The sequence below is a fragment of the Cyclopterus lumpus genome, chromosome 4, assembly GCF_009769545.1.
Source record: "Cyclopterus lumpus isolate fCycLum1 chromosome 4, fCycLum1.pri, whole genome shotgun sequence".
Lineage (NCBI taxonomy): Eukaryota > Metazoa > Chordata > Actinopteri > Perciformes > Cyclopteridae > Cyclopterus > Cyclopterus lumpus.
Window position 1 is genome coordinate 3686936 of NC_046969.1, and position 25941 is coordinate 3712876.

General features: G+C 43.4%; 1 protein-coding gene across 1 annotated transcript in view; it reads left to right on the plus strand.

Annotated features, from left to right (window-relative positions):
• The window catches only part of LOC117729557 (cadherin-2-like), a 69683-nt gene that overhangs the window by 29228 nt on the left and 14514 nt on the right, over nt 1–25941 (plus strand). Inside the window, exons 3-12 of the mRNA XM_034530751.1 lie at nt 6874–7103; nt 10225–10398; nt 12274–12429; nt 14580–14724; nt 14810–14982; nt 15745–15882; nt 16228–16413; nt 16815–17068; nt 20215–20357; nt 25152–25385. Coding sequence (XP_034386642.1) covers nt 6874–7103; nt 10225–10398; nt 12274–12429; nt 14580–14724; nt 14810–14982; nt 15745–15882; nt 16228–16413; nt 16815–17068; nt 20215–20357; nt 25152–25385 — 1833 coding nt within the window. The remainder of the gene's footprint in view (nt 1–6873; nt 7104–10224; nt 10399–12273; nt 12430–14579; nt 14725–14809; nt 14983–15744; nt 15883–16227; nt 16414–16814; nt 17069–20214; nt 20358–25151; nt 25386–25941) is intronic.

Genomic DNA, 25941 nt, shown 5'->3' on the forward strand with positions numbered 1-25941 from the left:
GTGTGTGTGCGTGTGTGCGTGCGCTGGAACTTTTTTTTCTTCCAGCGAGGTTATTGATCAGATCCCAGCAGTGCATTGATCAAGCTGCACTTGTGGGGCACATTCAGGATTGGGGTTCTTAGAAAATGCACCTTCTCCATTATGGAGTAGCTCTTTCAGACACGGGCCCATTCATTCGATTATATTAATTCATCTTACAGCCCTTCCTCTGCCAGCACTTTGTCTCAAGATGTAAAACATGCACATTTGAAACATTTAAAAATGGATACTGCCTTCATATATTACTAAACATTCACCACTAACCATTCAGAATATAAACACAACTCTAAAGTCCTACCCATGCGTACGCGTGTCAGTTTATCGTCCATAATTGGGTTATCACAGCTCTATTGTTATCTGTGTATATGTTGGTAGATACTGTAAACTCTCCTTTATTCACCACCACTGCAGTGATTACCAGGCTTTTATTTGAAACGGACATCTGTTAGCCACAGGCCTGTACCGAACACGGCATTCATGACGTTCTGCAGATGTAATCGCCTTCAGTTGATCAGAATACCGTGACCCCTAAGAAAATAGGGGCGTGACGAGTAAATGTCAGCAAAATGCAAAATACTAAATAATCTAATTGAAGAGGATGCCGAAGTCTAGTGGCTGTGTTAAATACGACGGCAAAGGAGGAAGTAACTTATTGTGGACATAACTTAACGGGTTAGGGAAAGCTCAATATTATAGTTCAGTTATGTTACATACGCTAAGTTCCGTATGCTAAGTAATGCTGCGTTCACACCGGCTTTACTCCCGTGAATTTACTCGCCCGACTTTTTGATGTTTATTTGCGTCATTCACTTAATTCGTGCCGGAGAAGGGGCGTGGCTTATCTCTGTGGAAACGGTTATCATTTCCGCCATCCACCATGAAAGAAATAACCACTATTTCTGCTTTATATTTCATATACTATATATTATATTATACTGCTTTACACTTGATGTTCTTACTATAAACGTCGGAACATCTAACGCCCTCGTGTTTGTGTTCATAACATATAATATATATATATATATAAATATTTATATATATATATATATATATATATATATATATATTTATATATATAAATATTTTTATATATATATATATATTTATATATATAAATATATATATATATATATTTATATATATTAATATATATATATATATATATATATAAATATTTTTATATATATATATATATATTTATATATATTAATATATATATATATATATATATATATATATATATATATATATATATATATATATATTTATTTATATAAGTTATGGTCCGCGAAGGGGCACTCCACAGAATGTACATGATGAAATGAGGATGAAGTTTGCTTGTCTTGAGAGAGTAATAGTAATTCTCGTTCCTCAGCTAAGCTCTGGTGCATTGACGTTCCTCTTGTGCCTGGTCTTATTTACCCCATGACAAACATTGCAGAAGGTTTACTCAAATAACTTACTGTTGGATTCTCATGCTTTTGAATTCTTGTCACCAGAAGACGACTTAATAACCCCCCCTCCCCCCTTGAGCGCCACCAGAGGTTGACCCCTTTCCGTTTGAGACTCTCCAGAGTATTTCCTATTAGCCAAATTGTCAACTCCTGAGACAAAATGTAATGAGGATGTAATGTGCTTATCCCTAGTTAATGTTCCCAAGTGATAAAGCCTTTTGATTTTAATAACCCCATTCCCTCTCCTGTAATGCCATCCTCAGACAAACGTAATATTTGAACCCCTCTAAATGGATAAGTTATACTATTTTTTTTGTCACATCAAACAATTGAATGTGTAAAGAATATTTCTGCATCTGTGCAGCTTCTAGACAATTGGAGAGACTTTATCAAACTTCATCGTTGCCTTCAAACAAAGTGACTTCCGCTCTGTCGAGGCGTGCATATGGCGAACAGCTCAACTAGAAAATTATTTTTGCCTTTTCTGCTTGTTTGATTTGATTTATCATCACAGACCGCCCTGAGCCCAATAACTCGTTAATAAGTCACAGGGAAATAGAATATAACAGACACGAATGTGAGTTCATAAAGACGTTTTCTTTTTGTACATATCTATTTTTTGATCTCCTACATTATCTCAAAGGGAGCTCCGGGCTCAGGCGGAGAAGAGCAGAGTCTCCTATGATCCTGTGCGTTGTGTCTGTTGAGATATTTAGGGGGGCGGCGTTAACTTGGTGTTGATGATGGACGTGATGGTGTTCGGTTTCTGTCTGATTCACTAGAAACCTCAGCTGCTGTTGAAACAAGACACAATCATCACTCCACAGGCTTTGGTAGTTTGATACCTTTTGATTGTGTTTATTGATCGTTCTTACCAATGAAAATGCTCATATTTAATCAGAAGAAATTCTGGACATCATGCTGTCTATATTTAATTTACTGTGACTTTAGAAGATTTTATGAGCCGATATACAAGTCAGTAAAAGTGCTGAATGACTTCTGAAAGGGAGGAGAGATTCAATGTTTGTGTATCGCATTGAACATTATTAGAACAGGATGTTTCCTAAATTAATAACGTAGACGCATGCTGTCCAAACACAGTCCCTGAAAATGTCTCGTTTAAAAAAAGAAAGGGAATTCAAATATGTGCTTAAAAAGGAATAAAACCACTCAGGATCCTGACGGAGGTTTCCATAACTCACATGTGAAAGGATTTGGAAACCCAAACCAAAGAATGAGAAATGAAGAATAGTTCACCAACTTTACCTGAAAAATGGAAGTGACTGTTATCAGGTTTCTGGAAGTGCACGCTCCGCATACATTATTGTAATTCATACGAAATTCACCAGTCAGTGCGGTTCCAAGTGTGACCGTAAAAACAGCAGGAAAGACAAAGCAATTCATCAACTTCACAGTTTGAGACGATGCACGCGAATTATAACACGATAAAGCTGAAACAGTAATAGTAGTAAAACAACGTGAAATAAAACTATAATAATGGAGAAGGAGAAATTAACAACTACAGTGATGAATACAATAATGTCTATCAACCAACCTCCAAAACCCAAGATTGGTGGCTGCAAAGCGCCCAACTTGAGGCTTCATAACAGCAGTCCACAACCCAATGGGTGAGGTCATGTGACTATACACACACACACACACACACACACACACACACACACACACACACATATGGGGGAATCACGTCCGTGGTGACCCCTTCTCTTAGTTTCCCTCTCTCGTCCAGTCTCTCTCGTCTCCGTCTCAGAAGGGCTATTTCCATCCAGCCATCAGGCACATTTCAAATCAACTTTTGCAACGCCGCTAAAAATAAAACTGTGAACAAGGTGAGGAGGAGCTGAATAAATTAGCATCCCGAATATGGAAAACATAACCAGACAGAAGTATGTATCAGAGACTATTTAGTGTCTTACAATATAGATATGTGAGTGACTGTTGCTCAGTGGTAGAGCAGGGATGTCCTTCAATCAGTTAGTCCTGATGAGCAGGTGGTACCTTGCATGGTAGCTCCTCCCATCAGTGTATGAATGGGTGAATGATCACAGGTAGTGTTTAAGAGCTTTGAGTGGCCGGAAGACTAGAAAAGATCTATAAAAGTCTATTTACCATATGAGCATGTATTTTTCCTTTTTTTAATGTCATACAACTAGTGCCGACTAGGGTTGGGTTACTTTCACCTGCTCCATTTTCGATTTCTGGTTGCTGGTTGACAAAATAATCTGGATTTGATCAACTCTGATGGCAACTAATCTGTATAGCAACTTGTTAGTTTTTTTTTAAGCCACGTCAGCAGTTGAGCTCTTACGGCAACATATCTGTCAGTCTGATGTCTGTGGACATCATGAGTCCGGCTGGCCTTTCCTCACACGATGTTGTCCAGGCCTCAATGGTTAATGGACAACCCGCTATGTCCGCTATGTTAGCCAAGAATGTGCAGAACATTCCGGTGATGTCGGCGGTACTCATCCTTAGCTGTTATCGCAGTTGGAGACGTATTAAGATGACATTAATGCCATAACGCGCCGTGAAAATCTCCAGTTCAACAACGAGGCCCCTCACTTAAATTTGAATGCATATAAAAAGCAGCATTGTGACAGTTTGTAACTGGGTCTTCTAGTATTTGGAGTGAGTACTCAGTGAAAAATAGGCATTGAGTGTCTATTTACATGACTCCAGCTGTTCCTTCAGTCAGTCAGGGAGGCGACATGTTTAAGAAACATGGCCTCCACACGCAGGCTCGTCTCATTCAATTAGACACGTTTTATCAAATCTGATCAAAATGTCACAATACGCATCCTACCATTTTCAAATCACAGGATGCATTATATTTGTATTTATAGGCAGAATGTGTGTCAAAAGACCAATATAAATACAATATTGTGGTCCTGGCCTCCACATAATATTCTATAAACTTCAGAAAACATCTTTGTTTGGTGCGGATCACTGCAAAAATCACACCATAATCATTTTAATGTTTTTCAAATGAGAATAATCATGCGGATAATGATCAATCCCTCTAATATCACCAATTATCTCGCAATTGCAGCATCAGTCAAAATGATCTCAATAAGTCATTTTTTCCAAATGGTTCAAATCACAATGGCAGTCCTCAGCCAAAATAAGATGTTGCATCCTTGTGTTTGAATAATTTATGGATTGAGTTGCTTTCAAATGTTGAAAGCTGAACCTAATTGATCCCTTTGGGCTCTGGGATTTTATAGATTACTTGATTAATAAAAGTAGTCCACAGATTTATTACTGATGAAATGAAATGGGCAGAGACACCGGAGAGCTTTCAGGAGCTCTGAGGAACGTTGCTAGTATAAAATATCTGAATGTTTCGGTCTCCTCTCAGGAAAGTGTAGCCGAGGCTCAATGCGGACGACAGGACGTATGAGCATGAAAACATTTAGCATGACTCCATCCTCCTCGTCCTGGTTTCATTCTCCATCACTACGATCGAAACCACACACACACACACACACACACACACACACAGTCTCTGCTCCAGCTGAGGCGGAGGCGCACTGACTTGTTCACGCGAGGAGCTGACATTTGAACATCGCCGGCTTAGTTCTGCTTGAGTGTGCGGCAAAAAACTTCCCCGAAACGTGAGATGATTTCTGGAAATGCAGTCGCAGTGCTGCACTTACACCCCCCCCCCCACCACCACCAGGCAGCAAAAAAGCTATTTCCTCTGAGAAAGGTACTTGGCAAACAAATAAAGATGAGGAAATTGCGGAGAGAGAGAGAAAAGGCCACTGTCGCTGCTGAAAGCTGGTCTCGTTACTGCTGCAAATCCCGTCTTCAGGCTTTGGGATTTACGGGCAGGCTAAACTTTCTCTGGCCAGGTCCATCGGCGTTTCTCTCATGCAGGTTTTACATGACTTTTTTTCTTCAGCATTCACTTTTTTTCCACTCTTTCAACCTCTTAAAAGCCTGTTTTATCCCATACATTTCCCCTAAAGCAGCTTTAGAACTCTTTTCCTGCACTGTAACTGCTTCACACATTATATGCTGCATCTGTGTGTTGCATGATGGCTAAATAGTTAAAAACCAACATGTTTGTTTTAAGGCGCAGGTGTAAATATTGAGTGTGAATATTTGAGTGTTTGTTTACTATTTACCATTATACCACAGGATGAAGCACTTTCAGAGTTTGTCTTATTCCAGGTAGCGCAATATAGACATAAATAGAGAGTTTGGGGAATCTTTTGAGTGTGACTCTACTTGAAGGAATCAAAGCGATCACAATCACACGCCAGAAGTAATTTGCATAGCTGTAAAAGCTAAACCTTTCCCAACTTCCCCAGGTTGCTCCACTGGGTGTCCATTTGCATGGTTTGGCCTCTCAGTTCCAAATGTATCTATAAATGCTTGGTCAAAGGCAAATAATGCTTAGTTTCCTAAAGCTGTTTTGAGTTCTCAAAGTTCTAGCGGGCTGATGGGGGCTCCCAGACATTTTACGGTTCCCTTTGGAGTTTTGGACCTCGAGTAGCGCTATGGAAATACTTTTATACGAGTGGGTCACCGTCTTTTTTATCTCACATGCACAAGGGTGACTCGATAAACAGTCCAACTGGTAGTTTCCCACTAATCCACAGATTTACAGGTGTCGGCAATGTGACGAAGTAGCGTGCCAATAAAGGCAGAGAGGAAGACTGCTATCAAGTGCAACAAGGATGATGATGGATTCAAACTTCAAAAAGACAGAGAATGCATTGAACAATTTGTTGGACCTAAAGATGCCCACATCGGGTTTTGCTGAGTAACACTGAATGTACCAAATGGTCAGACTGGCCCCATTCGAATGAACGCTGTCATTGCATTGGAACGAGACATCTTCAAGGGTCTAAAGGAAGTCCAGTCCCCTTCAACTACGAAACTCTAAATAGACAAGGACCTGGATGATTGAGAATCTCCACAGATAGAAATGTCAATCCCACTGCATCCAATGATATTTTAGACAATGGTGTGCATTTGTCTTTGAGTCAACAGTTTGTGGAAAGGCCTGTTTCAACATGACAAAGCCCCCAATGTAATGGTTCTTCCAGTTTGGTGTGGAAGAAGTTCAACACTTTTGGAATAAAGCTACATTTTCCACGATGGTTCAAACTCCCCCCAAAAAATGTTTATGGCACCACTGGAAATATTCAAAAATTCTTTGCATCCATAACTATTCTCTTTTCAGCAAACTTATCCTCACATGTGGGATCTGAGTTAAATCCTGACTACTACTCGATGAATGACAATATGAGAACATGAACCACCAATGGGTTCAGCAGGGCTGCTGGGTGTACATCTGTGTCTTTTTCCACTCAATCTGATGTCCCTTTCTCTCTCTCTCTCTCTTCCTCAGTGAGCTTCACGGACTGCGGTAGAAGGAAGGTGTGGTTCCAGGTTAGCGACTCATCTGATTTCGGGGTGAGTGAGGACGGTGCGGTCTACGCCCTGCGCCGCCTCAGCCTGGTGGGAAGTGGAAAAGCTGTGGAGGTGGTGTACGCCCAAGACCCGCAGTCCAAACAGGTCTGGAAGACCAGAGTGCACCTCCTCGTCCGTCCAAACGGCAACAGCGCAGGACTTGAACAGGTAAAACCGTTTCCATCTAGACCCACTTGTAGAATTCACACGGTACACGTTCCCATTTGTTCATATTGAGATATTTGTTCATATCCAAAAACCTATTGATAAAAAGTCCTTCATGAAGTTTCTCCTTCTTCTCTTCTGGATATTCATTTCTACTCTAGATTTACCAACTGTTGGCTAGTTGGTTTGTGTTCAACGCACAGAACTGCTGGTGAACAGGAAAGAGACTGTTGTAGTGAATGAGCCGTAAACATTCAATTTAATTCAATTCAGTTAATTTTGTATAGCCCAATATCACAAATTACAAATTTGCCTCAGAGGGCTTTACTCCTAAAGCCCTTTCCTCACATCAAATCAGGAAAAACTCCCCAAAAATAACCTTTCACAGGGAAAAAAGGGAAGAAACCTTCAGGAGAGCAACAGAGGAGGATCCCTCTCCCCGGATGGACAGAAGCAATAGATGTCATGTGTACAGAATGAACAGCATTACAGAGTTACATAAACACATTACATGAATATGACAATGTATGAATGGAACTCCAATCCATGAAACAGAAGGAGGTAGAGAGGAGGGGGGGGGGGGGCGATCAGCAGGGCCAACGCGGGAGGCCGGCTCACCAGGCATCAGACACCTCCAGGTCCAATGGACCCTATGAGACGTGAAGTCACAAAGACTCTGGGGAATGATGCTAGGAGCTGAAGGACACATATCACACATGAGGACATGTCCAGAGAATGATGCTAGAAGCTGAAGGACACATATCACACATGAGGACATGTCCAGAGAATGATGCTAGAAGCTGAAGGACACATATCACACATGAGGACATGTCCAGAGAATGATGCTAGAAGCTGAAGGACACATATCACACATGAGGACATGTCCAGAGAATGATGCTAGGAGCTGAAGGACACATATCACACATGAGGACATGTCCAGAGAATGATGCTAGAAGCTGAAGGACACATATCACACATGAGGACATGTCCAGAGAATGATGCTAGGAGCTGAAGGACACATATCACACATGAGGACATGTCCAGAGAATGATGCTAGAAGCTGAAGGACACATATCACACATGAGGACATGTCCAGAGAATGATGCTAGAAGCTGAAGGACACATATCACACATGAGGACATGTCCAGAGAATGATGCTAGAAGCTGAAGGACACATATCACACATGAGGACAGAGAATGATAAAGGACACATATCACAACTGCAAAAATGCTCCATTAGAGAGAAGGCTTCATTCAGATTATCCAAACGGAACATGAGGTTTACTTAAACCATTTCATATTTGGAGTATTGTCATATTCAGAATGGTGGCGAAATATTTGCTGCATGGACATGTATTCACTTTCTCTAGTGAGTATACAGTACACTCATTTATACTGTCTCTGTTGAGTATACAGTAAACAGATATATATACTGTCTCTAGTGAGTATAAGCCCCCGAGGCTTCAGTAATGGTGGATGAACTATGTGCAGATAGAAAATGGTCTTTTCCAGCCCGGCAGGCGTCTGAAGTTGGCCAAGCGCTGATTGCAGAGACAAAGTGAGTCCACCAGCCATCTGCCAGTTTGTTTGATGCGCTAACGAGACCCTCTGCATGTATTCAGACCAGACGCCGGCCTTGATTGGCTGCTCGTCTAAACGCGGCCCACAAATAACTAGCTGCCGTATGCTTTCGCTGCTCTCGGCGTCAGCGAGGAAGAGACTCCCTGAGAGGGAAAGAAGCTGTCAGCGATCCTTCACGAGGAGAACCCGTGAGGAGCAGCCATGGAGGTTGACAGCCAGCGAGGAGGGAGACAGTGTATTTACTCCACGCGTCAGTGTGACGGGTCGGTTCACTGTACAATAACTCCGTAGATGTATGAAGTATTACCGTCTTCTTTGCTTCTTTGAACATATTTTCGCCGTAGGCCTATCTGTTTTCTGATCTGCTTCTGTTTCCATTTGCTGTTGATACAAACGCTGATTGATTTCATTCAGTAAATCCTTCTAAATTCGCTTTGCTTACCCTTAAGCTACTCTTTTCCTAACCCAATATTTCCAGCATCTCGCAAATACATTTCCTGGTAGGCTTTAAATTGCGAAAGGTCCTGCAGGAAGTGATGTGTGTGGTTGGCTGAAGCTGATCAACAATCAAAAGGATTTCTCGAGTGAATGAAAACAGTGTTTGTGTCCACAAGAGAAGAGAAGAGGTGAGTGTGACACAACTCTGTTGTTGCACCGGAGGTATGACTTCTGTGGAAAAAAAACGTTCGATCTACTCAAAGAGAAATATAAGGAAGTATCAACACCCCTCTTGCGGGTGTCACTGAAGTCAGATCTTTTATTCGGGTGTAGTTGTATTCCAGTGACGTCGGATCGCTCCGAGTGTAAAGAAATGAGATCTACCAAATGAGCCCAGCGAACAGCCCGGCACAGGGGGCTTGCTCCTCTAAAGCCCCTTCCCCAAAAAGATCATTATGAATGTAAACAATGAACATGGCTATTGTTAGATACTGTTTATTCTTACTATAAATGCTAATGAAATATAAAATTACAATCATACCAATTTAATCGCAAAAAAAGTCTTTCTTATCGCTGATTGGAAAGGTCTCTTTTTGTTGTTGTTAGTCATTTACTTGATAACCTCTTATGTAATGACTCACATCTCTGATGTATGTTTTACAATGCATTCTATACATTCAATTAGTTAGTGATGTACAATATTAGATTAATTGTATTTCATAAATGTAACGGAATGGAATCAAACCCTTCCAGAACATGGTGTCCCAAAGGTCAGGTGCTGTCCTCTGGGAAGGCCGAGGAAATGAGAAGCCCTTTTCCTTATCGTCCTCTGTGGAACCTGTGGTGTAGCTGCTCACTGACCAGTCATGCAGATCACGCACACACACACACACACACACATACACATACACATACACATACTGACAGGTGGTGGTAATTTATCAGACGGACTATAATGGGAGCATTAATCTAAGCCAGTGGAATGAGGTCAGAAACACCCTGAGTCACCAAGCCTTCCCAGGCTGACTCTGCAACTCTGTGTGTGTGTGTGTGTGTGTGTGTGTGTGTGTTCCCAGCACTCAACACTTGTTTACTGTCTCTGCAGGTGAAGCACAGTGATGCAACACTGACTCAGCGGGTACCAGAGATCTTGTTTCCATGGCGCAGCGTGGTTGTCAGGGGCGATGGCACTCTGAGGCGGGTGAAGAGGGACTGGGTCATTCCGCCCATCAACGTCCCCGAGAACTCACGAGGACAGTTCCCCGAGGAGCTTGTCAGAGTAAGACACACACACACACATGCACACACACACGCACACCCACACACACAGGCTTTTGTCAGTTCTGTCTGGCTTACTGTAGCTGTGAGGACTTCTTGCTCACTAGCCCCAAAGCAGGGACATGAGCACATTCATTCGGAGGGAAATACAGTGAGCTTCACATCGAGGCAGCAGGCATTAAAGGCACATACACACACAACCCTATTTGTAATTAAAACAGACAGCCACATCAAGATAAAGCTAATCAAATGCACAGGAGACGAGGGGGATGTTGTCGGCCTGCTTTTAAATGTTAACAGCGAGGCTGAGCTGATGCAGTCTGACAGAATATTCCATCAGCTGGGAGCACAAAAAAACATAAAAGCAGCTTCTTCAACTTTGTGCTGAAGCCTCGTAAAACGCCCAAAAGGCCAGATGACCTCAGAGGTCTCATAGAGCCCGTCAGAGATTTATTGGGAGCAAAAGGCGATGCAGGACTTTTTTAAAACAAAAAGTTTTCAAGAATCAGGACGAATTCCTGATTCAACTGGATGCCAACGCCGATGTCTGAGAAGTGGTGAAACATGACATGTTTTCTCTGGTAAAAAATCCCAGAAGCGGCGTTCTGAAAGAACTGTTGTGAGCAGTGAGGAGCCCATCGCGATAGGATGCAGATAAAGGCATGAACTACATTCCATCCAGCTGTGACAAGAGGCCTCTTACTTTAGATACTAGGATTCAGTTTGAAGAAGCCAACACAGCCTTGGATGTAAGATCGCCATGAGCAACTCCAGTGTCCGGTACTTTACAGGGACCTTGAAGACCAAGAGAAGCATATCTCTGGTAGCTAAGGCTTACATTCTTGTACAATCCATTAAGTGTATGTCGTCCATGCACTCAAGTGATTTCATGTGACTGCGTGGTTATACAACAAACACTGAGACCTATTAGCTCATAGCTCTGTTAGGTGTGTTAGCCCCGTTAGCTCATAGCTCTGTTAGCTCTGTTTGCTCTGTTCGCTGTGTTAGCCCTGTTAGCCCTTTTAGCTCATAGCTCTGTTAGCTGTGTTCGCCCCGTTAGCTCATAGCTCTGTTAACTGTGTTAGCCCGTTAGCTCATAGCTCTGTTAACTGTGTTAGCCCCGTTAGCTCATAGCTGTGTTAGCCCTGTTAGCTCATAGCTCTGTTAACTGTGTTAGCCCCGTTAGCTCATAGCTCTGTTTGCTCTGTTCGCTGTGTTAGCCCTGTTAGCTCATAGCTCTGTTAGCTGTGTTCGCCCCGTTAGCTCATAGCTCTGTTAACTGTGTTAGCCCGTTAGCTCATAGCTCTGTTAACTGTGTTAGCCCCGTTAGCTCATAGCTGTGTTAGCCCTGTTAGCTCATAGCTCTGTTAACTGTGTTAGCCCCGTTAGCTCATAGCTCTGTTAGCTCTGTTTGCTCTGTTCGCTGTGTTAGCCCTGTTAGCTCATAGCTCTGTTAGCTGTGTTCGCCCCGTTAGCTGATAGCTCTGTTAACTGTGTTAGCCCGTTAGCTCATAGCTCTGTTAACTGTGTTAGCCCTGTTAGCTCATAGCTCTGTTAACTGTGTTAGCCCTGTTAGCTCATAGCTCTGTTAGCTCTGTTTGCTCTGTTAGCTGTGTTAGCCCTGTTAGCTCATAGGTCTGTTAGCTGTGTTCGCCCCGTTAGCTCATAGCTCTTTTAGCTGTGTTCGCCCCGTTAGCTCATGGCTCTGTTAACTGTGTTAGCCTGTTAGCTCATAGCTCTGTTAGCTGTGTTAGCCCCGTTAGCTCATAGCTCTGTTAACTGTGTTAGCCCCGTTAGCTCAATGCTCTGTTAGCTGTGTTAGGCCCTGTGTATCGTAAACTCATTTGAAATATGTTTCCTCTCCTGTATGCTTCAGATCCGCTCGGACCGGGATAATAACCGGTTGCTACGGTACAGTGTGACGGGTCCCGGGGCCGACCAGCCCCCGACCAGCATCTTCATCATCAGCCCAATCTCGGGCCAGCTGTCCGTCACCAAGCCTTTGGACAGAGAGCATATCTCCAACTTCCATGTAAGACTCTTCACAGCTTCAGTTCGGGTTCATATTTACTGACGGACAACTTCAAGTTTTGGTCTTTCTCTCAATTTTCCTCACGCCGTGTTCACACCGAATTGCGCGTGAATACAATGCAAAGACAGATATTGAAATGTTTCAGCTTGAACGAGAGATTCTCCCACTATTGTCGCTGTTGATTGAGAAATGCATGAAGACATTTTTGTGTGTGTTTGTGATGTATGTGTATAAACAACAGACTGTCTGTCGGTACAAACAATAACGTTGCTGCTATATGTCTGCCTCAATGACGTTATTTTCAGTCTTGATGAAGCAGCTACAGCAGAGCTTAGTCCTCCATTCAGATAACAAGCATTTTAACACAAGACAAAGCATGCATACAGACTTTTTACAAATCGACATGATTATGTAGTTATTTCGGCATCCTTTTGATCTACTACTTGCAATAAAAATCACAGCAGAATCTGTTTGTTTGGGAGTGAACCAGGCGACGCATGTCTTGCACAGTGAATGCAGCTCAGTGAAATCCACCAAACGAATCTGGATGCTGTTCGGATCCCAGGACTGACGGCGTTTGGTCTTCTGACATATCTGGGACTTCCACAACATGTGCAAAGCAGGAATAGTGCTTATTTAGGCCATGGTTGATGACACGTTGTCGCCATCTAGCCAGAGGAAAGCCCCTCCTCCTCTCTGGCACATCAAGCGTGTGGCGCCAATAAACTCAAATGAAACTTCCCCTTTTTAAAATACTGGAAGTTGATCCTGGATGGGTTCAACTAGGACTTTGAAACTGGATTTAGATCACACAGAATGCAATGTAAGGCGGACCGTAACGCAGTCACTGATTCACCTCCTGCTTCACTTCACGGCTGAATCTGCCTTCAGTGTGCCTCCCCCCCCCCCTCGGTCGCACATCACCCACCCGTGTTTATTTGTCCTCCTTGCTGTCACTTTTCCCTCGTGCACCGAGATCAAGAGGAATTTTTTTATTTTTTTTTAAGACTCGTGGTGTTTGCTTCCCTATATCTACAGTCACAGAGACCTCTGAGAGCAGAGTCTCACCTTTTGATCTGGAGGAATGCGCACACACACACACGACTCGACACGACGGGGGAGTGCAAATCTGGAGTCGCAGCGGGGTGATTTGCATTTAAGCTGTGTGATGAATATTCATGTGATTGGATGTAGTTGTCAGAGCAGCGAGCTGGGATGTTTATGCATGAGGCTCTTTGAGAGCCTCATACGGATGCCACGTACGCAGCGAGGAACGACTTATCGAGGGGTCCGAGGATGATCAATAGCGACATTCAGCATTTTTGACCGTCTTATGCTAAATAAGTACATTACACAGGCCTGCTGTTTTAATTGGAAACACCGAAGACGGATATAAAAAATGTTTAAAAAAATTCTCCATTTACAAAATGACATTTTGTTCATTGAAGTTGTATAAAACACTGGAATGTTTTGAAGGTGTGTTTTTCAATTCTGCATTCCGATTGTTCTTTTCATCATTTGAATATTCCAGGCTGAGCTGAATTTAACGGCTGAAATGTATTACATCTGATTTGATTTTGTAACTCAGAACTGCGAGGGCAGCTCACAACACCATCCTGAGAACTTGAAAAGGAATCGTGGAGCTCTTAGGCAATACAATATTTTATTTTACCCACACTCCACCATCCATTTGTTGGATTACCATGAAATGTTGTGCAAATATTCAAGGCCCCCAGCAGATGAATCCTACTGAATGATCCTGCATTGGTGATCCCCTGACACCAGCAGGCCTGAATACTACGAATTGCAGTGAGCGGGTTGAAAACTTGTTGTCCGATGTGCCCCTGAACACCTCCGGAGGTGGTTTGGCTGATCGCATCACAATCCGTCTTGATCGCGTTTCGGGTGCATTTACACCCGTACGTTCATGTGGTGACATGACTGAAAGCTGATGACCCAAAGCGCTCTTTAATGCAAGCTGTGAAGGGGGTCCCCTGGCTCTACCACCAAAATCATGTAATCCATTTTATTGAAAGGAATCTTCTCTCTGCACTAGTGATACGGTTTGACGGAACAGTTTAAAGCAGTGTGTGTGTGTGTGTTTGTGTTTGTGTGTGTGTGTGTGTGTGTGTGTGTGTGTGTGTGTACAGCTGCGAGCCCACGCGGTGGACCTGAATGGAAATCAGGTGGAGAACCCCATCGACATCGTCATCAACGTCATCGACCAGAACGACAACAGACCAGAGTTCACGCACACCATCTTCAACGGCTCTGTACCCGAGGGATCCAAGCCTGGTGAACACACACAGATGCACATGCTTGCTGTGGATTGAATCCCTCGACATATCTGTGTTGACTTGCTGTGTATTTTTGCTTGCAGGATCCTTTGTGATGACGGTGACATCCGTGGATAAGGATGATCCAAAAACTGCAAATGGGATGCTGCGATACAAGATTCTCTCCCAGAATCCCCAGAGCCCCTCCTCCAACATGTTCACTATTAACAACAAGACGGGTGACATCATCACCGTGGCAGCGGGCCTAGATCGGGAGGTGTGTGTGTATGTGTGTGTGTGTGTTTGGGTGGACATTTTGCTGGGCTCATCCCTAAACCCACATGGAGCAGCTGCTTCTCAGCCGTGTGAATGTCAGTCCAGCCCGCAGTGGAGCGACAGCCTGTGGCTTCTTATCTGGCCTCAGTAGATCCGACAGAGTGTTCCGTCATGCTGTTTGCAACGGTTGAAGGGTTTTGTTCATCGGCTTGAGAATCCTTCAAGTCTGCCTCTTACGTCTTGAAAGTTAGTGTAAGTTCAAGGGGAAATCAAATCTTTACGTGCTTTACACACGATTAGAAACACCTGAATCTATGTCAATTAAACATTAAACATGGATCCCACTAACCCTCGAAGAATACTTCATCTTTTTGTGAAAGTGCCTTTTGTTATTCAGGTCTTGGACATATTTTTTATAAGTTTGTTTTAGAAAAGGAAGCACTAAGTTTGCCCTTTTTTTTTGCCATAGAAATTATATTATTTTCCAATTAAAAGTTTAAAAAATGTCACTAAAATTGAGCAGTAGGTGTGAAGAACCCCTGTTGCATCTAGCAGTCATTAACTCCCTGAACTCTGTAGTTAAGCCGATGGTGACCGAGTCATCAGCTGTCGTGGTGCTTCGACAAGACGACATTCCACTTCTGTCAAACGCCTTCAATCGGATCGATATCCAACTCCTGATTCGGGCTCCAATATTCAAACCTTTTTGACGTGGTTTGAAGTATTGGCTCAGCTGTTGACTCTTTTCGTTCTCTGCTTCCAGAAAGTCACCCAGTACACTCTGATCATCCAGGCCACGGACATGGAGGGGAACCCCACGTACGGCCTGTCCAACACCGCCACCACTGTCATCAGGATCACTGACGTCAACGACAACCCGCCTGAGTTCACCACCGACACAGTGGGTCCACACACACATAAACACACACACACACAGAGGGAGTGTCATGGCTCTAAAACAGCCAAACATCGGTGGCGGGGGGGGTCTGTCTCCTAAACGGCACTGACGCTTTGATTGGTGGCAGCAGAAGGCGAAGGAGTGAAAAGCCAATGAAACGTCCAAAGTGTTTAGGTTGGACAGGGAGAAGCAGGGTCTGTGGGTAACCTGGTCTTTATTCTGGGAAGCAGAAGCAATCATCTCCACTTTGGACTCATTTGTTGGTCGTCCTGTGTCCTGTCAATGTGACACATCGGTGTTAAAACATGCGGCGGAGCTAACGAGGCCGTCTTTTTGTCCGCCGTTCAGTTCTTCGGGGAGGTCCATGAGAACAGAGTGAACGTCATCGTGGCGAACCTGACCGTGACGGATAAAGACCAGCCGCACACATCAGCATGGAGCGCCGTGTACCGCATCATCGCCGGGGACCCCACCGGACGCTTCTCCATCCCCACCGACCACACCACCAACGAAGGCCTGCTCACTGTGGTCAAGGTGGGATTTGCTCTCCAGCACGCACGCACGCACGCACCCACACAGCATTTCAAACATAAAATAATATCTAAAGTGATGGTTTCATATGATATGGAGCGTTTCAATATCTGGATAAATGGGCTTCTGATCCTTCCCAGTAATCCTATTTTTTAGTTTGTAACTAATTATGGGATCAGTACTCGGTATGGCCCGACATGCAATTTCAGGAATTGGAATTGATATCTGGAAGGAAAGAATAGTATTGGGACAAATCTAGTTTCAGAATGTTTTCATTATATATTTCCTACTCATCGTTGCCCTATATTCCAACATGGAAGAGCAAACTATATTTGTATGAACACAGGCTGGTGTAGATTTCTTTGGACATCCAGGTGAACCTGTGCATCCCTTCTTCCGTCCAGCCCATAGACTTTGAGCTGACCCGCTCCTTCATGCTGACGGTGGAGGCAGAGAACGAGGTCCCGCTGGCCCGTGGAATCCACCTGCCGCGGCAGTCCACGGCGACCGTCTCCGTGCGGATCCTGGACGTCAACGAGAGTCCCGAGTTCAGCCCCAATCCCAAATCCATCAAACTGGAGGAGGGTCTGCCCGCGGGGTCACTGCTCACCACCTTCACTGCCCAGGACCCCGACCGCTTCTTGAGACAAACTGTCCGGTAAGAGGACCCCCGCTGGCCTGAGAGCCTTTCCTCTCGGAGACTTTCCTCTCAGGGAGATAGGGAGTTTCAGTTGGAAGTCAGAATGTAATTAAACACGCGTATCATTCAAATAATGTCACTGTAAAAAGGTTGAGCAGGTTTGAATAGAGCGTTGGATGTATCGTTCACCGTCTTTTGATAAGAAGAACCTTTGAATATCTGTTTCCCTTTTTCATTTTCTAATTTCGCCTTGCATTTATTAGAATTCATTGTGAAGTCACTGTAAATGACATGTCATTGAAAAGGTACGAATGAAATGAGCTCATTAGTATGCGTTTAATGCGAGGGAGGACTCAGTTACAATAGTGTTTAATCTATTTATACAGTGCACATCTTCATGTCACTGACTGTTGGAGGCATTGTAGCCTGTTCTTGACTTCCTCATTTGGGAACATTAGCTCATACGAGTACAGGAACTATGAGTGGAGCGACCAACAAGCCTCTTAAATATCTTGCATCAGTGTTAACCTTTGCTAGCATGTCACAAAAAAGGGCCCACACATCGTTTTATGGATGAATAGATGGAATTAGAAATACATATAGTTACATTGAGGTTTCTGAGCTAACTGTTTACAGAGTGAAGTGAGTTGTCTTTTTTTGGTTTGTGGGTTACTTGGTTGGTTGGATAAATGATTAAGTGGGGTTGGTAAAATGATTCTGCAAAATGACCAGTTGATTGAATACGTTGCCAGGCCTTGTCAGAATGCAAAAGTATTTATAGCAGCCATACTCAAAGACAGAATGAAAAGCCAAGTCAAGACCAAGACCAGAGTGTATCAAGACCGAGTCAAGACCAAGACATTAAGGGGTTGAGACCAAGTCAAGACCAAGACCAGAGTGTATCAAGACCGAGTCAAGACCAAGACATTAAGGGGTTAAGACCAAGCCAAGACCAAGACCAGAGTGTATCGAGGCCAAGTCAAGACCAAGACATTAAGGGGTTGAGACCAAGCCAAGACCAAGACCAGAGTGTATCAAGGCCGAGTCAAGACCAAGACATTAAGGGGTTGAGACCAAGCCAAGACCAAGACCAGAGTGTATCAAGACCGAGTCAAGACCAAGACATTAAGGGGTTGAGACCATGTCAAGACCAAGACCAGAGTGTATCAAGACCGAGTCAAGACCAAGACCAGAGTGTATTGAGGCCGAGTCAAGACCAAGACATTAAGGGGTTGAGACCAAGCCAAGACCAAGACCAAGACATTAAGGGGTTGAGACCAAGCCAAGACCAAGACCAGAGTGTATCAAGACCGAGTCAAGACCAAGACATTAAGGGGTTGAGACCAAGCCATGACCAAGACCAGAGTGTATCAAGGCCGAGTCAAAACCAAGACATTAAGGGGTTGAGATCAAGCCAAGACCAAGACCAGAGTGTATTGTGGCCAAGTCAAGACCAAGACATTAAGGGGTTGAGATCAAGCCAAGACCAAGACCAGAGTGTATCGAGGCCGAGTCAAAACCAAGACATTAAGGGGTTGAGATCAAGCCAAGACCAAGACCAGAGTGTATTGTGGCCGAGTCAAGACCAAGACATTAAAGGGTTGAGACCAAGCCAAGACCAAGACCAGAGTGTATTGAGACCGAGTCAAGACCAAGACTTTGAGGGGTTGAGAACAAGCCAAGACCAAGACCAGAGTGTATTGAGGCCGAGTCAAGACCAAGACTTTGAGGGGTTGAAAACAAGCCAAGACCAGACGAGTGCAACACCCACACTGCATTATAAAATATCAAACATGCACACCCCAGGCACTCTTCAAACTGATCCAAAGATCCTCATTTCCATAAAACATGAAGATTCCTCTTCATTCACCTCTTTGATCACCATATCTACTGCATATGTGTGTATCTGTAAGTGTACCAGAAAGAAATGTCGTGATAAAGTAATCAAAAGGCTATGCAGAGGGGAATTCTATAGGTGTGAATATTGTTTTCTATGAGCACTCCCAGTTTATTGTGGATAAATCAGACAATGCGGAGGCGATGTAGTGATATCCCTGCACTGCAGTCCTTCTTGTCTGAGACCAAAACGAGTAAAAATGCGGCCGATTCTGAGCAACAATTACAACACATTTACAGTTTTTCCAGACAGGGTGAATGTTTTGCCTTCTCAATTAGCGAGGGCGGCACGCTGTTCTCAGTCGCAGCCCCGTTTCCAGATAGAAAGCTGTGACGGCTGGCCGTGTTTTTCCTCCTCCAAACATCCTGACAGCCTGAATGTAAATCTCTCCGGCTCCTGCAGCACTTATTTAGCCAGCAGCTCAGCAGCAACCAGACCAGAGCGCCCGCACGACTGCTGCTTTCTCTTTTTTTTTTTGTCCCCGTCCCTCTTTCTTTTTACATCCCACTATTTGTTTCTAAATGTAGTGCTGAAGTCTTTGTAGCCTAGCAACAGCCAATGGTGGACGCACTCTGTTCACAAAAACATGCAAACGCACACCCACACACACACACACATGCACACGCACACAAAGCACATAGTAGTGTGCATGCCAGGGAGAGCATTTTTGCTTTCTGTTGCTTTGTATTCTGCGGTTGCTGCTGCTCCTCCATTTATTCATCGCCGTGCCTTTCAACTCTTTATCTCTCCAATTAAAAATATGACAAATGGACAATATTTCCTCTTCACGGGGCGGTTTGTGGCGGCTTGTTGGCAGCTCTGCTCACCTTTTGTGGGAAGCTGTGCTACTTTGCTGTTTATCCACAATATGTTGGACACTATCTGCTGTTCCAACTGCAGGACGACGTTCTGTCAGATAGGAAACAGCAGCAAGTCACTGGGATTTGTCCGGAACATATAGAACACATTTCCACTGACACAGTTTTTGATGTGATTTTCAAATATGTTAAATGTAAAATCACTTCCAGTGAGAATAAATGAGTGAATTGTGGTCGCCTCGTGAGAGTGCTGCAGCCTCCATATATCAGCTGCTTGGCCTGAAGCCAGGGAGGCAGATAAAGAAGCCTCTCTGTGGTGGTTTTTCATGCTCTCTCTCTCTCTCTCTCTCTCTCTCTCTCTCTCTCTCTCTCTCTCTCTCTCTCTCTCTCTCTCTCTCTCTCTCTCTCTCTCTCTCTCTCTCTCTCTCTCTCTCTCTCTCTGAATCCAGGTACTCCAAGATGTACGACCCCGCTAACTGGCTGGAGATTGACCCCGTTAATGGTCGCATTTCCACCATCGCCATCCTTGACCGAGAGTCTCCCTACGTCAAGAACAACCTCTACAACGTCACATTCATGGCCTCTGATAACGGTGAGACGTCTGCGAATTGTTTTAATCAATAAAAAATAAAAATCCTATTAATGAAGAAAAAAAAACACTATAAATTACTCTAACACAATAAGATAACATTTAGAATTGTTGATAGTTTACTGATCTGTTGGAATGATTTTTGGGAGGTGGCAAAAAAGTTGCATAATCAAACAACAAAGGGATCTGTATCTGTTATTATGGATCATCAATGATCGGCATTTAATATCAGCGACAAAAAAAACGTGATTGGGGATCTCTAGAAGTTATATTTGCTCCCTTTTGTCTTTTGTGCTGGTCTCATCTGAGTTTTATGATCCATTGCACCACTACTACTTATTCAGAAAGAAAGTAGCTAAAAGGCCGAGCCAATTATTGTGTTATTATTCTTTACGTTTTTGTATTATTCTGTAGCTTCCCAGTGGTGTTCCTTATAATCCGAAGGTTGACATTCTGGTTCAACTACGTGTTTCATTGTCAAAATGAAGTATCGGCACGGGAGATGAGCTCAATTATTGTTTTTGTCAATGGAGTCAGTTGTGAAGAGAGAGATGCAACAGCTTAAGTTTCATGTCAGAAATGATCGCCTGACTTAAAGGGAAAGCGGTGAAAATATTGTAAATATAGCGTACAAACTGATATTGATTTCATTTGGTGGCTGAAATACGTTTTCTGCTGCTGTACCATCAGATAGCCCCTTCCATCTGGTAACCAAAGTCATTATGTCGCTACAAGACTCCATTGACAAACAGTCATTACATTTTTACAGCTAGTGCTAGCGTTCAAATTATTCATAACCTTATTGATTAGCTTACTGACATCATTGCTTTTAACTAATGCATGAGTGGGCGTGTTTGAAAACCCCAGAAAAGAAGTCAGCCTTTGACACATGGAAGCTATCTCACATCAAGAGTCATCTACTGCCACAATTATAACATACATTCATTTCTAAGCTTTTTGTTTCTTCAAGAAAAAAATCATATATAGTGGCCGCTCTGCTTAAAGAGCTCACTCCTGGAAACATGCCATGATTTTGAAAATAACTACCCAATCTGAACGCTGCAGGGAACAAACTAGCATCATCTCTACATGGCATCTAGAATAAAACGGCACAGAGTCTTTTCTTCATCTGCAGTTTGCAGATCTGCTCCGTAAATGACATGGATGTATTTAAAAAATATATATATTTTTATATAAATGGATGTATTTTCTGATTTCATGTCCGTGCGTGAACTCATCAGAATGCACTTGGTTCTACGATCTGACTCCTCACAGCCACACAAGACTCAACTCGGAAAGAGGCTCAGAATTAGAATTGCAATCCACACAAACCTTCCAGGGAATATCTCTTTCTATTCCACAAACGAGGACACGTCTTGTTCTGAATGTTGTCTTGCTGAAAGAGCGACCAAAACAAACGTCTCAACAAAGACACTTCCTGCCAGCTCATTAGTCAGCCGCAGCACATGTGGACGCTACATGCTGTGGTCCTTACTCCTCCGTGCCACTTCAAACTAAAAGATGTCTGTCTTTGGCTTGTGAGCTACTTATTTGTTGCACACGTTTGTTTGTAATGTCTCGCTGACCCTGACGTGGCCCGCCCACTCAGATGATGCTTGTTATACCTTGTGTTTACATCTTTACTGATGATGAACACTTTTTATCCAGTGTTCATTTAGGCTACTTCTTTGATCCACACAAGCCAATGCTTTTAGAAAGGCCATTTTATATCTGAATTGATCTTAAATGTCATTAATCATAAAGGAACATGACAGCTCCCCAAAAGTGATGCCCAAACTCTCGATCGCCCCCGGGTGCCTGGCTGCGGTACAGGTCATAAATCCCGCCCCCTATATGTTAACAGATGGGACATGGGCCTAACTACTAGTCAAATACATTTTCCCATAAGATGCTTTTTGTAACATATATTCTGATATATGTTACAGTGTCCAGAGAAGTTTGGTTTTAGTTGGTTAATTGATGCTGTTCAAATGGGGCGTGGCTATGAGATTGACAGCTGTGATGGTCAGCTACTCTGATTGACATAGAGGTGTGATGGAACTTTACATTTTTCATAACTGGAATTGTCTGCTTCAAACATAGATCTGTATCGACAGTCTATGGTCCATACAGCCACCTGCCGTGTTGCTAGCTAGCTTATGTTAGCCAGAGCGGTTGGGCCATCGTGGGACGGTGATGTATCTGAAACCATAGAACATGCATCACTGTCATCGTGGATGTATTTACAGAGATATTGAGTTCAGTAGTTGTGTCTTTTAGCTAAGCGGCTAGCGTAGAGCTAATGTAGCCGCTAGGTGACTTTAACGCTAACGAGCTGCTGCATATACTCTGGCTCCAAATGATGTCAAAAGTGCAAGATGATAGATGACGGCATCCCTGTCAAGAACATTTGGGCTTCCCGTGTGAGGAAGTGGAGATGTATCGTCCATCTATGCAGTCTATGGTTTTAGCCATTGTAGTGATCAACCCTGTATTACACAACCCCTCAACAATGCCTGTGCCACACACATCCCTTCCCATGGGAGGAATAGCTTATCTTGTGTTGAGGCACACCCCTGTTGAACATGGCATGTTTGGGCTTACTTTGGGTACTTACATGTCTTCAGCCTAAAGTCAAGCTTTCATTTCACATAATGGGAAGAGGAAATGTCCTTCCTGTAAACAACAGATCGTACTGTCCTCCTTTAATTACATTTCAATCAGGAAAGGCTATTCGGGTTGCATTGGCTTTTGGACACAGTGCTGCCACTGATTTCTAAGGAGACGTTTTTTCTGCCTATTTAGAACATCGATCACAACAATGCTTTATAGCCACAGAAAAAGGCTGATTCTGTTCAGAGTGGAAAAGTGTTCAAGAGGAATGTCATTCAGCATCCACTCCACCCTGCACGCGCTCCACACACAGACCCCGCTGTGCTCCGAGCTTCCTGCTTTACTGACTGTCCGAGCACATTTTCTGCCCCCGTCGAGAAAACGTGCACTGCAAGGCGATCACTGGTTAAAAAAAAAAAAAGAAATACACGTACACACTCGGGACACAAAGACAAACACAAGCAAGCCTGTGCAAGAGGGTACATGTCTGCAGTTTCAGCGGTCACCATATGTGCACCGGTCACCTACTAATGCTGAGCATACTCTATCCCGTGTCCACGAGGAATACAGAGGACATGCATTCATCTCAGATAAGTGATGTAGTAGGGCCGTCACTGTAATAATATGCATAGGTGGAAGGATGTGCATACGCTGCATCAGTAGTTGGCCAGCGTGCATGCATTATTGTCCAATAACCACAGCGTTTATTATGCTGCCATCCAAGGTTTTACTGGGAATCCTATCGCTTAAAGGATAAGGCTGTTGATATTCCGTATACATTTCTTATTGTCAACGAATCCATTGAAGACACTGAAACCAAACCAATTTGTTCGCGTCTCTCAATATCTTTCCAAAACAGACACAATATTTCTTAGTAGATGCATTCATTGTTGGTTTGGCTCTTTTCCAAGGAATGATTTTGCAGACCACCACAGTTTGATGGACAGATATCTGTTCAATTTACTGAGTAAATCACCCTCCCAAGAGGATGAACCCTTTTCATGTTTTCACTGCATGAGCTATCTTGCACGGCTGCTGGATTCTCGCACACGACCCCCAAGGAACCTTTGGTTCTGATAAGTGATATGTGTGATAAACTTGCATTCTCTCTACAGACCACCAGGGGGCGACTCCTCTGGTTGTATAGAAGTCTATGCTTCATGTGTTAAAGCTGCATTTTCTCTACTGACCACCAGGGGGCGACTCCTCTGGTTGTATAGAAGTCTATGCTTCATGTGTTAAAGCTGCATTTTCTCTACTGACCACCAGGGGGCGACTCCTCTGGTTGTATAGAAGTCTATGCTTCATGGTTAAACCTGCATTCTCTCTACTGACCACCAGGGGGCGACTCCTCTGGTTGTATAGAAGTCTATGCTTCATGTGTTAAAGCTGCATTTTCTCTACTGACCACCAGGGGGCGACTCCTCTGGTTGTATAGAATAAAATGACTCTACTTCACTCTTGATTTATTCCCTCAGTAAACATTGTAAATATGAGTACATGGTCTCAATCTCTAGTTTCAAGTCTTCAATACAACACGATATTCATTTAATAATTGTAATATTTTGCTCGCCTACAAACGTTCAGTGTCACTTCTGGTTGCAAAAAAAAAAGGTGGTTCCAGACAAAATCACCTGTATTTTTCTGAAAGTGCCTGCCCTTTTCCAAACAGTTGGTTCAGATGGATCTGTGTAACAAACCATTTGGAAGGTCAAGTAACTATTGTGCCTTTCTCAGGCCAAAATATTAACCTTGCACAAATTATGTAGTTACCCCAGAGAATACACCTTTCTGCTTGTAATGCCCCTTTTGGTTGTAAAGACAGATTTGAGGAAGGTTCACTTGAGGTGGTTCACGAATTTATTTAAGGCTAATAGAGAAAAACAATGTCCATATCTTTTATTAAGCCAATTAAATCAGGGTGGCATCACAATGTGACCTGCACAGGAAGCTACATTTTAAATCCTACCATGGTGAATGCATCTGCATTGCTTTTGTTGGTTGGGTTTAGGCTTGAGGAGTGAGATTGGTTTGGGTAAGAATATCAGAGGCCGAGTAGGGCGGGTCATGCCTTCGTAGGAAATAAGCTTTTAGCTATATGTGTTTGAAGACATGTTTTGTGCATTTTCACACCTAAATAAAAACATAACCCAAACTATTGAACATCTTCATTCTGTTGTCCAGGTATCCCTCCTGCCAGCGGGACAGGCACCCTTCAGATGTACCTGCTGGACATAAATGACAATGCACCTCACGTGTTCCCCCCTGAGGTGGAAATGTGTGAGAAGCCTGATCCGAACGCCATCAACATCACAGCCAGTGACCCCGACCTGACCCCGAACGCGGGACCCTTCGCTTTCGAGCTGGCCAATCGGCCATCAGATGTACGCCGCAACTGGACGCTGAATCGCATCAATGGTCAGTATGGGATAATGTGTCCGCTTTGTTATTAATCTTCTTTTATGCAATAACTCTCTTAGATTCTGTCTTTGCTTAAAGGGAAGAATACACCCCAGAGTAAAAATCAAGGTTATTAATGAAGTCACTCCATAGCAAAATCGCGTGCTGACAATGTCTGCCTTCCAACAAGCTACTGGATTGATGTTTGTCTTGCAGTGTCCTGTCAAAAAGGCTTGATTTAGCTCATTATGTATCAGTTTAATAATCAGCATTGACTGACCTGAAAGACATCCTGACACGCAATTTATAAAGACTTGTGAATTGACTCGTGACTTGGATTGTCAATTTACTTCTATGGTGAAATATTTCAAACCGTCTCTCTGTAGAGAGCCATGTGGCTATAGATATGCTCTGAATTCTGTATTGGCCACCTTTTATAGAATGGCTTGTAAGTGCTGGTGCCTTTTGACTTGAAGACTGCTAAATATTGCAGCAGCCTATAAATGTAAGGGAGTCCCACTGGGATGCTTCTGGTAGCCGCTGTCCAACCTAGCTTTAAGTCTGAGGCATATTC